The 15825-nt window shown below is 52.7% G+C and overlaps 1 protein-coding gene across 7 annotated transcripts in view; it reads right to left on the bottom strand.

Annotated features, from left to right (window-relative positions):
- neo1a (neogenin 1a) overlaps positions 1–15825 on the bottom strand; it is a 280070-nt gene that overhangs the window by 118970 nt on the left and 145275 nt on the right. For all 7 annotated transcript variants that reach the window (XM_072465808.1, XM_072465811.1, XM_072465814.1 and 4 more), the window contains exon 4: positions 15556–15706. In XM_072465808.1, the coding sequence (XP_072321909.1) occupies positions 15556–15706 (151 nt within the window). The remainder of the gene's footprint in view (positions 1–15555; positions 15707–15825) is intronic.

Here is a 15825-nt window from a genome sequence, read left to right as displayed (position 1 = left end):
GGTCAGCAGGGGTCAGCAGGAGTAGCTTCTGACCAGTGAACGCTCCAGCTCAGAGTGAGAAACACTCCAGGAGAGACACGTTTGAGACAGGCTGGACCAGTGGTTCTCATACTGCGGTGAGCGTACGAGGGCTTCAACATCTTTTGCAGTTCTAATGTCTATTTGACCTTTTCTTAAAGCCACAGTCCTGTTCCCTTTGTCAAGATTTACAAGATTTGGTTTTGATGCAGTTCTTTTTCCGGCGCTTTTGGTCTTTTATGACAATCCAAACGTTATAAACATTGGAGAGACAAAAATGAAAGCAAAAGATAAAGAAGAGTTATTTTAAAACTCTCCAAATACAACAGTTACTCTAAAAATCCATTGATTCACTGTTTTGTTTAATATCAGATATTCATGGCCGTGTAAAAGTACCCGGGGTGAATACTACGACTCCTGGAGGATGTGGAGATGAAGCCGGTGAAGGTTCATTCAGTTTAGCAGCGTGTGGCCCCGGAGAAGGACACATCCTTCTGAGAGTGCCGTGTGTGACAGTGCACAGCCTGAGCCCGGCCGGGAGGGGGACAGGGGGCGCAGGGGGACGGGGGCGCAGGGGAACAGGGGGGGCAGGGGAACAGGGGGCGCAGGGGGACGGGGGACAGGGGGTACAGGGAGGGGAACAGGGGGCGCAGGGGAGTTTAGCTTCTCACAAAACCATTCCGTCCTCTCCAGAGTTCAAAATGCACGGAACAACCTCATGTTCTGAACTCCAGACTCAGCTCAGCTGTTTTTAGCTTCATTCACACTTCACACACTGTGACAGTCGTGTCCTGCAGGTTCAGTGTGTGTCCTGGTGTGTGTCCTGCAGGTTCAGTGTGTGTCCTGGTGTGTGTCCTGCAGGTTCAGTGTGTGTCCTGCAGGTTCAGTGTGTGTCCTGGTGTGTGTCCTGCAGGTTCAGTGTGTGTCCTGGTGTGTGTCCTGCAGGTTCAGTGTGTGTCCTGCAGGTTCAGTGTGTGTGTCCTGCAGGTTCAGTGTGTGCGCTGCAGCAGCCGCATCATAAACACTGTGTCCAGGCGTCCAGATAAAGGCTCTGGCCGGCGGGGGCTCGAGCAGCAGGAACAGGGGAGCCATAGACTGCACCGGAAAATAAAGCTCTGAACATATACAGGCTTGTATTATTGATCTCTACAATGCACTGGAATACAGCAGATTGCACAGAGGTTGTTGAACATGTTCCTGCGGCGGGGCCCCTGATACTGCAGAGAACACGATCAGCCAAAACATTGTCTTTTATAATCACATATAAAACATTTAACGTGGCTGAAAATACAGGCGAGGGGGGCAACAACGGACACTTCAAACCCCCAAATACATATTTAACCACCACAGGGACTTGAAAATGTGACTTAATTCTGCTTTAAACCCAGGTAAGGGCCAGGACCCGGTGAAGATGAGATTCCCCATCTCAACAGAACTATCCTGATTAAATAAATTATGAATAAATGAACAGATATCCTTGGTTACACAAACCAGGGGTCCTCCTTTGTGACCTGTGGCCCCAGATCGACCCATGATTCATTCAAAGACTTTTTCCAGCTCCTTCTAACGTGACGTTTCCTCGTTAAAACACCTGGAGCTGGAGAGTCGTTTCATTCAGTTTTAAATGAAACTACATTAGTAGTACATTAGAGGTGGACGTGAGCTGTGATTGGTTTAGCTACTGCTGCTCCTCCAAAGCAGCTGAAGGAACATTTGTAAAATGTGTAATTCAGTGTCATCAAATGCTTTTTTAAACGGTGATTGATCGAGTTCACGTAGACTATGTAATGAAGGGAAAAAGAAGAGGCAAAATTAATTCAGAATCAAGCCTGAAGCAGAAAAAGAAGGGGAGACTTGTTATGACAAGTGTTGACCAGAAATAATCCTCCAGAACATTATACGACTGTAGAAAACATGCTAAAGCCACTTTATTATTTATATATGCCATGTCCTTTGTGAGGGGAAGCTCAGATGCCCCGCAGAGAGACGCATGTCCATGAATTAATCTGTGCTCAGTGTGTGGACACCGAGTACTGAGCGTGTGGACACTGAGGACTGAGCGTGTGGACACTGAGTTCTGAGCGTGTGGACACTGAGGACTGAAGCGTGTGGACAACGAGTACTTAGCGTGTGGACACTGAGGACTGAAGCGTGTGGACAACGAGTACTTAGCGTGTGGACACTGAGGACTGAAGCGTGTGGACATGTGGACACTGAGGACTGAAGCGTGTGGACACTGAGGACTGAAGCGTGTGGACAACGAGTACTTAGCGTGTGGACACTGAGGACTGAAGCGTGTGGACAACGAGTACTTAGCGTGTGGACACTGAGGACTGAAGCGTGTGGACATGTGGACACTGAGGACTGAAGCGTGTGGACACTGAGGACTGAGCGTGTGGACACTGAGTACTGAGCGTGGGGACACTGAGGACTGAGCGTGTGGACACTGAGGTCTGAAGCGTGTGGACACTGAGGACTGAGCATGTGGACACTGAGTACTGAGCGTGGGGACACTGAGGACTGAGCGTGTGGACACTGAGTACTGAGCGTGGGGACACTGAGGACTGAGCGTGTGGACACTGAGTTCTGAGCGTGTGGACACTGAGTACTGAGCGTGTGGACACTGAGGACTGAGCGTGTGGACACTGAGTTCTGAGCGTGTGGACACTGAGTACTGAGCGTGTGGACACTGAGTACTGAGCGTGTGGACACCGAGTACTGAGCGTGTGGACACTGAGGACTGAAGCGTGTGGACATGTGGACACTGAGGACTGAGCGTGTGGACACTGAGTACTGAGCGTGTGGACACTGAGGACTGAAGCGTGTGGACATGTGGACACTGAGTACTGAGCGTGTGGACACCGAGTACTGAGCGTGTGGACACCGAGGACTGAGCGTGTGGACACCGAGGACTGAAGCGTGTGGACATGTGGACACTGAGTACTGAGCGTGTGGACACCGAGTACTGAGCGTGTGGACACCGAGGACTGAGCGTGTGGACACTGAGGACTGAGCGTGTGGACACTGAGTACTGAGCGTGTGGACACCGAGTACTGAGCGTGTGGACACCGAGTACTGAGCGTGTGGACACCGAGGACTGAGCGTGTGGACACCGAGGACTGAGCGTGGGGACACCGAGGACTGAGCGTGTGGACACTGAGTACTGAGCGTGGGGACACTGAGGACTGAGCGTGTGGACACTGAGGACTGAAGCGTGTGGACAACGAGTACTTAGCGTGTGGACACTGAGGACTGAGCGTGTGGACTGAGGACTGAGCGTGTGGACTGAGGACTGAGCGTGTGGACACTGAGGACTGAAGCGTGTGGACAACGAGTACTTAGCGTGTGGACACTGAGGACTGAAGCGTGTGGACAACGAGTACTTAGCGTGTGGACACTGAGGACTGAAGCGTGTGGACATGTGGACACTGAGGACTGAAGCGTGTGGACAACGAGTACTTAGCGTGTGGACACTGAGGACTGAAGCGTGTGGACAACGAGTACTTAGCGTGTGGACACTGAGGACTGAAGCGTGTGGACACTGAGGACTGAAGCGTGTGGACATGTGGACACTGAGGACTGAAGCGTGTGGACACTGAGGACTGAGCGTGTGGACACTGAGTACTGAGCGTGGGGACACTGAGGACTGAGCGTGTGGACACTGAGGACTGAGCATGTGGACACTGAGTACTGAGCGTGGGGACACTGAGGACTGAGCGTGTGGACACTGAGTACTGAGCGTGGGGACACTGAGGACTGAGCGTGTGGACACTGAGTTCTGAGCGTGTGGACACTGAGTACTGAGCGTGTGGACACTGAGGACTGAGCGTGTGGACACTGAGTTCTGAGCGTGTGGACACTGAGTACTGAGCGTGTGGACACTGAGTACTGAGCGTGTGGACACCGAGTACTGAGCGTGTGGACACTGAGGACTGAAGCGTGTGGACATGTGGACACTGAGGACTGAGCGTGTGGACACTGAGTACTGAGCGTGTGGACACTGAGGACTGAAGCGTGTGGACATGTGGACACTGAGTACTGAGCGTGTGGACACCGAGTACTGAGCGTGTGGACACCGAGTACTGAGCGTGTGGACACCGAGGACTGAGCGTGTGGACACCGAGGACTGAAGCGTGTGGACATGTGGACACTGAGTACTGAGCGTGTGGACACCGAGTACTGAGCGTGTGGACACCGAGGACTGAGCGTGTGGACACTGAGGACTGAGCGTGTGGACACTGAGTACTGAGCGTGTGGACACCGAGTACTGAGCGTGTGGACACCGAGTACTGAGCGTGTGGACACCGAGGACTGAGCGTGTGGACACCGAGGACTGAGCGTGTGGACACCGAGGACTGAGCGTGGGGACACCGAGGACTGAGCGTGTGGACACCGAGTACTGAGCGTGGGGACACTGAGGACTGAGCGTGTGGACACTGAGTTCTGAGCGTGTGGACACTGAGTACTGAGCGTGTGGACACTGAGGACTGAGCGTGTGGACACTGAGTTCTGAGCGTGTGGACACTGAGTACTGAGCGCGTGGACACTGAGGACTGAAGCGCGTGGACAACGAGTACTTAGCGTGTGGACACTGAGGACTGAAGCGTGTGGACATGTGGACACTGAGGACTGAGCGTGTGGACACCGAGTACTGAGCGTGTGGACACTGAGGACTGAAGCGTGTGGACATGTGGACACTGAGGACTGAGCGTGTGGACACTGAGTACTGAGCGTGTGGACACTGAGGACTGAAGCGTGTGGACATGTGGACACTGAGTACTGAGCGTGTGGACACCGAGGACTGAGCGTGTGGACACCGAGGACTGAAGCGTGTGGACATGTGGACACTGAGTACTGAGCGTGTGGACACCGAGTACTGAGCGTGTGGACACCGAGGACTGAGCGTGTGGACACCGAGGACTGAGCGTGTGGACACTGAGGACTGAGCGTGTGGACACCGAGGACTGAGCGTGTGGACACTGAGGACTGAAGCGTGTGGACACTGAGGTCTGAAGCGTGTGGACACTGAGGACTGAAGCGTGTGGACAACGAGGACTGAGCGTGTGGACACTGAGGACTGAGCGTGTGGACACTGAGGACTGAGCGTGTGGACACTGAGTTCTGAGCGTGTGGACACTGAGGACTGAGCGTGTGGACACTGAGTTCTGAGCGTGTGGACAACGAGTACTGAGCGTGTGGACACTGAGGACTGAGCGTGTGGACACTGAGTACTGAGCGTGTGGACACCGAGTACTGAGCGTGTGGACACCGAGTACTGAGCGTGTGGACACCGAGGACTGAGCGTGTGGACACCGAGGACTGAGCGTGTGGACACCGAGGACTGAGCGTGTGGACACCGAGGACTGAGCGTGGGGACACCGAGGACTGAGCGTGTGGACACCGAGTACTGAGCGTGGGGACACTGAGGACTGAGCGTGTGGACACTGAGTTCTGAGCGTGTGGACACTGAGTACTGAGCGTGTGGACACTGAGGACTGAGCGTGTGGACACTGAGTTCTGAGCGTGTGGACACTGAGTACTGAGCGCGTGGACACTGAGGACTGAAGCGCGTGGACAACGAGTACTTAGCGTGTGGACACTGAGGACTGAAGCGTGTGGACATGTGGACACTGAGGACTGAGCGTGTGGACACCGAGTACTGAGCGTGTGGACACTGAGGACTGAAGCGTGTGGACATGTGGACACTGAGGACTGAGCGTGTGGACACTGAGTACTGAGCGTGTGGACACTGAGGACTGAAGCGTGTGGACATGTGGACACTGAGTACTGAGCGTGTGGACACCGAGGACTGAGCGTGTGGACACCGAGGACTGAAGCGTGTGGACATGTGGACACTGAGTACTGAGCGTGTGGACACCGAGTACTGAGCGTGTGGACACCGAGGACTGAGCGTGTGGACACCGAGGACTGAGCGTGTGGACACTGAGGACTGAGCGTGTGGACACCGAGGACTGAGCGTGTGGACACTGAGGACTGAAGCGTGTGGACACTGAGGTCTGAAGCGTGTGGACACTGAGGACTGAAGCGTGTGGACAACGAGGACTGAGCGTGTGGACACTGAGGACTGAGCGTGTGGACACTGAGGACTGAGCGTGTGGACACTGAGTTCTGAGCGTGTGGACACTGAGGACTGAGCGTGTGGACACTGAGTTCTGAGCGTGTGGACAACGAGTACTGAGCGTGTGGACACTGAGGACTGAGCGTGTGGACACTGAGGACTGAAGCGTGTGGACACCGAGTACTGAGCGTGTGGACACTGAGGACTGAGCGTGTGGACTGAGGACTGAAGAGTGTGGAGTACTGCAAGGTGCTGGTGGATGCTGGTGGGTGCTGGTGGGTGCTGGTGGGTGCTGGTGGGTGCTGGTGGGTGCTGGTGGGTGCTGGTGGGTGCTGGTGGGTGCTGGTGGGTGCTGGTGGGTGCTGGTGGGTGCTGGTGGGTGCTGGTGGGTGCTGGTGGGTGCTGGTGGGTGCTGGTGGGTGCTGGTGGGTGCTGGTGGGTGCTGGTGGGTGCTGGTGGGTGCTGGTGGGTGCTGGGTGACGAGTCCGGAGGGTCAGATTACATATGATTTATCCATCTTCAGTCATGTTTTCTTCATGTAAATATTTACATATATTTACATATGGATTACGTATGAAATGACAAATACATAAAAAAACTAAATGATCAGTTTGAGCCTCGTTTACAGAATAAACTTTGTCACAATCATAAACTGCACCAAAACTGTCAAATTATAAAAACAAACTACATTTGTATGAAAATGGTAAATATAGTTGCAGAACAATGTCATTTTGTGAATTACCATCATTAAAATGAGCTAATTGCATAAATCATCATGAATAATTGAATAAAACCTTCAGTATTTCTGGCCTAAAGAAGCTAAAGCACATTTACGTTGCCAGACGACAGAAGCTCAGATGCCCCGCAGAGAGACACATGTCTCACAAATGTCTCACACATGTCCATGAAGGACTAAAGGAGGACTAAAGGACGGAGCCCTCGAGGCGACGGCTGTTGTGATTTTGGGCGTTACAAAAATAAACTGAATTTAAGAATTGAAACAGAACAATATCGTGTAGATTCTGCAGAACACGACACTCTGAAGCTCCACACGCAACAAACGCACACGCAACAAACGCACACGCTCCAAACGCACACGCTCCAAACGCACACGCAACAAACGCACACGCAACAAACGCACACGCTCCAAACGCACACGCAACAAACGCACACGCTCCAAACGCACACGCAACAAACGCACACGCTCCAAACGCACACGCAACAAACGCACACGCTCCAAACGCACACGCAACAAACGCACACGCAACACACGCACACGCTCCAAACGCACACGCAACACACGCACACGCAACAAACGCACACGCTCCAAACGCACACGCAACACACGCACACGCAACAAACGCAAACACACACACACACGCTCCAAACACACACGCAACAAACGCACACGCTCCAAACGCACACGCAACAAACGCACACGCTTCAAACGCACACGCAACAAACGCACACGCAACAAACGCACACGCTCCAAACGCACACGCTCCAAACGCACACGCAACAAACGCACACGCTCCAAATGCACACGCTCCAAACGCACACGCAACAAACGCACACACTCCAAACGCACACGCAACAAACACACACGCTCCAAACGCACACGCTCCAAACGCACACGCAACAAACACACACGCAACAAACGCACACGCTCCAAACGCACACACAACAAACACACACGCAACAAACGCACACGCTCCAAACGCACACGCAACAAACACACACGCAACAAACGCACACGCAACAAACGCACACGCTCCAAACGCACACGCAACAAACGCACACGCTCCAAACGCACACGCAACAAACGCACACGCTCCAAACGCACACGCAACAAACACACACGCTCCAAGCGCACACGCTCCAAACGCACACGCAACAAACACACACACAACAAACGCACACGCTCCAAACGCAAACGCAACAAACACACACGCTCCAAACGCACACGCTCCAAACGCACACGCAACAAACACACACGCTCCAAACGCACACGCTCCAAACGCACACGCAACAAACGCACACGCAACAAACACACACGCTCCAAACGCACACGCAACAAACGCACACGCTCCAAACGCACACGCAACAAACGCACACGCTCCAAACGCACACGCTCCAAACGCACACGCAACAAACACACACGCTCCAAACGCACACGCAACAAACACACACGCTCCAAACGCACACGCTCCAAACGCACACGCTCCAAACACACACGCTCCAAACGCACACGCAACAAACACACACGCTCCAAACGCACATGCAACAAACACACACACGCTCCAAACGCACACGCTCCAAACGCACACGCAACAAACACACACGCAACAAACGCACACGCTCCAAACGCACACGCAACAAACACACGCTCCAAACGCACACGCTCCAAACGCACACGCAACAAACACACACGCTCCAAACGCACACGCAACAAACGCACACGCTCCAAACGCACACGCTCCAAACGCACACGCTCCAAACGCACACGCAACAAACGCACACGCAACAAACACACACGCTCCAAACGCACACGCAACAAACACACATGCTCCAAACGCACACGCTCCAAACGCACACGCAACAAACACACACGCAACAAACGCACACGCTCCAAACGCACACGCAACAAACACACGCTCCAAACGCACACGCTCCAAACGCACACGCAACAAACGCACACGCAACAAACGCACACGCTCCAAACGCACACGCTCCAAACGCACACGCTCCAAACGCACACGCTCCAAACGCACACGCAACAAACGCACACGCAACAAACGCACACGCTCCAAACGCACACGCAACAAACGCACACGCTCCAAACGCACACGCTCCAAACGCACACGCAACAAACACACACGCTCCAAACGCACACGCAACAAACACACACGCTCCAAACGCACACGCTCCAAACGCACACGCAACAAACGCACACGCAACAAACGCACACGCTCCAAACGCACACGCAACAAACGCACACGCTCCAAACGCACACGCAACAAACGCACACGCTCCAAACGCACACGCTCCAAACGCACACGCTCCAAACGCACACGCAACAAACACACACGCTCCAAACGCACACGCTCCAAACGCACACGCTCCAAACACACACGCTCCAAACGCACACGCAACAAACACACACGCTCCAAACTCACACGCAACAAACACACACGCTCCAAACGCACACGCTCCAAACGCACACGCAACAAACACACACGCAACAAACGCACACGCAACAAACGCACACGCAACAAACACACGCTCCAAACGCACACGCTCCAAACGCACACGCAACAAACACACACGCTCCAAACGCACACGCAACAAACACACACGCTCCAAACGCACACGCAACAAACGCACACGCTCCAAACGCACACGCAACAAACACACACGCTCCAAACGCACACGCAACAAACACACACGCTCCAAACGCACACGCTCCAAACGCACACGCAACAAACACACACGCAACAAACGCACACGCAACAAACGCACACGCTCCAAACGCACACGCAACAAACGCACACGCTCCAAACGCACACGCTCCAAACGCACACGCAACAAACGCACACGCTCCAAACGCACACGCAACAAACGCACACGCTCCAAACGCACACGCTCCAAACGCACACGCTCCAAACGCACACGCTCCAAACGCACACGCTCCAAACGCACACGCTCCAAACGCACACGCTCCAAACGCACACGCTCCAAACGCACACGCTCCAAACGCACACGCTCCAAACGCACACGCTCCAAACGCACACGCTCCAAACGCACACGCTCCAAACGCACACGCTCCAAACGCACACGCTCCAAACGCACACGCTCCAAACGCACACGCTCCAAACGCACACGCTCCAAACGCACACGCTCCAAACGCACACGCAACAAACGCACACGCTCCAAACGCACACGCTCCAAACGCACACGCAACAAACACACACGCAACAAACGCACACGCAACAAACGCACACGCTCCAAACGCACACGCAACAAACGCACACGCAACAAACACACACGCTCCAAACGCACACGCTCCAAACGCACACGCTCCAAACGCACACGCTCCAAACGCACACGCTCCAAACGCACACGCTCCAAACGCACACGCAACAAACACACACGCAACAAACGCACACGCAACAAACGCACACGCTCCAAACGCACACGCAACAAACGCACACGCAACAAACGCACACGCTCCAAACGCACACGCAACAAACACACACGCAACAAACGCACACGCAACAAACGCACACGCTCCAAACGCACACGCAACAAACGCACACGCAACAAACACACACGCTCCAAACGCACATGCAACAAACACACACGCTCCAAACGCACACGCTCCAAACGCACACGCAACAAACGCACACGCTCCAAACGCACACGCTCCAAACGCACACGCTCCAAACGCACACGCTCCAAACGCACACGCTCCAAACGCACACGCTCCAAACGCACACGCTCCAAACGCACACGCTCCAAACGCAGACACAAATGTAAAAGAGCAGAAAACATAGAAGACACAGGAGCAGGAGCCAATTTACATCACGTTTCATCCAGAACCATCTTCTGTCTCGCTTCAGCCTCAAAGCCCAATTAGTCTTTGCCTCGCTGTCCTCGCCGCACACACAAACACACACACACACACACAAACACACACACACACACCACACAAACACACACACACCACACACACACACACACACACCGCACAAACACACACACACACACACACAAACACACACACACACACACCACACACACACACACACACACCACACACCACACACACCACACACACACACACACACAAACACAAACACACACCACACAAACACACACACACCACACACCACACACACACACACACACAAACACACACACACACACACACGAGATTCTTCAGACTCAGAACACAAACTTCTGCTGCTTTTCTTTTTTTAATCGTCAATGTCACATTCAATCAAAAGCACGGTGTAAAAGCGGGCGCGGCACTAAAGGCGAGGTGTTCAGGCGGAGTGCTCGGAGCTGGGCTAATTAGCGCGGCGGGGGCCCTGGAGGGGGGTCCGGACTGGAGCTGTTTTGTAATTAATATGAGCTTGATTAATGTGGATCTTGTGCGCTGGTCCCTGTGGAGGTCAGCGGCTCGTGGACACTCGCACAGGCCTTTAAGAAGGCGTTCAGCTGTGCACACGCTGCCTGCTGCTCAGGCGGACTGAGCGCGGCGCTGGAGCGCTGCAGACGCCGCAGTGACCGCACATCAACATTATTAGAAAGTACAAAGAGGCAGCAGACTTTACCAAACAAACTCAATCAAATGAAATATCACTTTCATGGACAAAGACTATGTCAAATAAAACACTTTCACATATTATAAAAGAGTTTGTTTAAACTCGTTTAATCCTTTAGTTCCTCAGAACACGATCCAAAAACGATCCAAAAACAATCCAAAAACAATCCAAAAACAATCCAAAAACAATCCAAAAACACGGAACTTGAGACAATCCGCGTCCTGTTCATGGAAATCCTTTAAACTGGTGTTAATGCTTTAATACAATCATGTTTCACTTAAGCAGAAAAACTAAAAACTTTAGAACGTCGTGTTCACACGGTCACATGATGAGGTCACATGATGAGGTCACATGATGAGGTCACATGATGAGGTCGCATGATGAGGTCGCATGATGAGGTCGCATGATGAAGTCGCATGATGAGGTCGCATGATGAGGTCGCATGATGAGGTCGCATGATGAGGTCGCATGATGAGGTCGCATGATGAGGTCGCATGATGAGGTCACATGATGTCACATGATGTCACATGATGTCACATGATGTCACATGATGTCGCATGATGAGGTCACATGATGAGGTCGCATGATGAAGTCGCATGATGAGGTCGCATGATGAGGTCGCATGATGAGGTCGCATGATGAGGTCGCATGATGAGGTCGCATGATGAGGTCGCATGATGAGGTCGCATGATGAGGTCACATGATGTCACATGATGTCACATGATGTCACATGATGTCACATGATGTCGCATGATGAGGTCGCATGATGAGGTCGCATGATGAGGTCGCATGATGAGGTCGCATGATGAGGTCGCATGATGAGGTCGCATGATGAGGTCACATGATGAAGTCACATGATGAAGTCACATGATGAAGTCACATGATGAGGTCACATGATGATGTCACATGATGATGTCACATGATGAGGTCACATGATGAGGTCACATGATGAAGTCACATGATGAGGTCACATGATGAGGTCACATGATGAGGTCACATGATGAGGTCACATGATGAGGTCACATGATGAGGTCACATGATGAGGTCGCATGATGAGGTCGCATGATGAGGTCACATGATGAGGTCACATGAGGTCACATGAGGTCGCATGATGAGGTCGCATGATGAGGTCACATGATGTCACATGATGTCACATGATGTCACATGATGTCACATGATGTCGCATGATGAGGTCGCATGATAAGGTCGCATGATGAGGTCGCATGATGAGGTCGCATGATGAGGTCGCATGATGAGGTCGCATGATGAGGTCACATGATGAAGTCACATGATGAAGTCACATGATGAAGTCACATGATGAGGTCACATGATGATGTCACATGATGAGGTCACATGATGAGGTCACATGATGAAGTCACATGATGAAGTCACATGATGAGGTCACATGATGAGGTCACATGATGAGGTCACATGATGAGGTCACATGATGAGGTCGCATGATGAGGTCGCATGATGAGGTCACATGATGAGGTCACATGAGGTCACATGAGGTCACATGATGAGGTCGCATGATGAGGTCGCATGATGAGGTCGCATGATGAGGTCGCATGATGAGGTCACATGATGTCACATGATGTCACATGAGGTCGCATGATGAGGTCGCATGATGAGGTCGCATGATGAGGTCGCATGATGAGGTCGCATGATGAGGTCGCATGATGAGGTCGCATGATGAGGTCGCATGATGAGGTCGCATGATGAGGTCACATGATGAGGTCACATGATGAGGTCACATGATGAGGTCACATGATGATGTCACATGATGATGTCACATGATGATGTCACATGATGAGGTCACATGATGAGGTCGCATGATGAGGTCGCATGATGAGGTCGCATGATGAGGTCGCATGATGAGGTCGCATGATGAGGTCGCATGATGAGGTCGCATGATGAGGTCACATGATGAGGTCACATGATGAGGTCACATGATGAAGTCGCATGATGAGGTCGCATGATGAGGTCGCATGATGAGGTCGCATGATGAGGTCGCATGATGAGGTCGCATGATGAGGTCGCATGATGAGGTCGCATGATGAGGTCGCATGATGAGGTCGCATGATGATGTCACATGATGTCACATGATGTCACATGATGTCACATGAGGTCACATGATGAGGTCACATGATGAGGTCGCATGATGAGGTCGCATGATGAGGTCGCATGATGAGGTCGCATGATGAGGTCGCATGATGAGGTCGCATGATGAGGTCGCATGATGAGGTCGCATGATGAGGTCACATGATGAGGTCGCATGATGAGGTCGCATGATGAGGTCGCATGATGAGGTCGCATGATGATGTCGCATGATGAGGTCGCATGATGAGGTCGCATGATGAGGTCGCATGATGAGGTCGCATGATGAGGTCGCATGATGAGGTCACATGATGAGGTCACATGATGAGGTCACATGATGAGGTCACATGATGAGGTCACATGATGAGGTCACATGATGAAGTCACATGATGAAGTCACATGATGAGGTCACATGATGATGTCACATGATGAGGTCACATGATGAGGTCACATGATGAGGTCACATGATGAGGTCGCATGATGAGGTCGCATGATGAGGTCACATGATGATGTCACATGATGAAGTCACATGATGAAGTCACATGTTCAGCTGCTCAGACTCCGCCTCTGTATCGATGCACACATGAGGATCTGGACACACTGAGCAGTCCAGATCCTGACGCTGCTTCAGCTGCAAAACTATATCCAGACCATAGTTTCACATCACTTCAGCTTCACTTCATTAACCAATCAGATGGAGACACACTCCAGAGGCTGACCCAGCACTGACCCATGATTGGCAGGTGCTGGGCTCGGGTTTGACCCATGATTGGCAGGTGCTGGGCTCGGGTTTGACCCATGATTGGCAGGTGCTGGGCTCGTGTCTGGGTGAATCAGACAAACTGTTCCTTTCATTCATATTCTTCATGTTGATCTTTACTCATCGTCATCGTCGCCTTCAGCACTAACGATGCAGCGATAACGAGCTGTAAACGGCCGAGCTAAAGTGAACCTCTCATTATGATGAACATTTGCCACAGACGAGAGAAGTACCTGCACTAGGGCCCCGCACCACACTAGGGCCCCGCACCACACTAGGGCCCCGCACCACACTAGGGCCCCGCACCCCATTAGGGCCCCGCACCACACTAGGGCCCCGCACCCCATTAGGGCCCCGCACCACACTAGGGCCCTGCACCACACTAGGGCCCACACCACACTAGGGCCCAGACTAGGGCCCCGTGCCGCTTTCACAGCCTTATATTTAATTTCACTCACTTCCAGAGCGCTCACTGCTGTAGATTTAGATGAATGAGCGTGTTTAGCGGCTGCAGAAGTTGAACGCTCTGACGCTCAAGGACCCGAGGTAAACACAGCACATTCTTAATTGGAGAAAATCAAAGTCGCCTCGGTGATGTCGATATGGTTCTCTCAGGGGGTTTGAGGCTGTAGTGCCCGGCTAATGAGGGGGGGAGGGGGGTTTCATGCAGAGCCGGGAGGTGAGGGCCCATCGGCAGCTGGTCCAGCCTTAAGGGCCCCAGGGCAGCAGCGGTGGACAGGTAGGAGCACCTTGGGGAGAAGCCAAATGACTAAAGGCCAGAGCCGGCGCACACACCGGGGCCGAAGGAGCGTCTGAACGTGCTGAACGTACTGGAGCAGGATCTGGTGTTGTTTTAACAGACTACGACCAAAATGTATCAGGTGCCCTCCCGGTCACGTTCACTGGGACTTGAGGGTGCTGCTTATTGACAGAATGATAGAATAAATAAGTTAAGTAAGAATAAGAGCGGTTTGTGCAAGCTCCTCCCATCAAGCATCGTCTGTGTCTCTGTTTCTATGGTAACCCTGAGACTGGCCCCTGTCCAGGGTGGGCCCCGCCTAAGGCCCAAAGTCACTGGGACAGGCTCCAGTCACACGCGACCCGGAAAGGGAACAAGCGGGAGGAAAAGAATGGTCTGCGTGTGCTGCATCTCATGTGGTTTTGAAATGAGAAAAAGTGAAAATGGCAGTTGCTCGTTTACAATTTCAAACCAAAAAAGAAAATGTGGAACTGGTCCATGAACCGTGAGGATTGATCCAGACAAACAGTCTTACCTCTCGTCCAGGGGCTTGTCTCCAAGGGTCCAGCGCAGCGTGGGGGTCGGGGCCCCGCTCAGCACACAGGGCAGCAGCACACTGGAGCCCAGAGCTTTAGTGACCGGGGCCGGCTGATGTATGAAGGCCGGCGCACGCTCCTCTGCGCCTCCTGCAGGAGGAGGCACCAAGTCAGGACAAACACTTTGGAGAAGGCAAGAAAACCTAAAGGCCTGGTATTAATATAAGAATATAAGGATTCTATGCATGAGTGAAGCAGTACAATTCAGG

The sequence above is a fragment of the Eucyclogobius newberryi genome, unplaced genomic scaffold (genome assembly GCF_026437365.1).
Source record: "Eucyclogobius newberryi isolate DKJ021-1_F unplaced genomic scaffold, fEucNew1.0.hap1 SCAF_5, whole genome shotgun sequence".
In the NCBI taxonomy this organism is placed as follows: domain Eukaryota; kingdom Metazoa; phylum Chordata; class Actinopteri; order Gobiiformes; family Gobiidae; genus Eucyclogobius; species Eucyclogobius newberryi.
The sequence above is the reverse complement of the archived record's forward strand: the minus strand, read 5'-3'. Positions and strand labels throughout refer to the sequence as shown.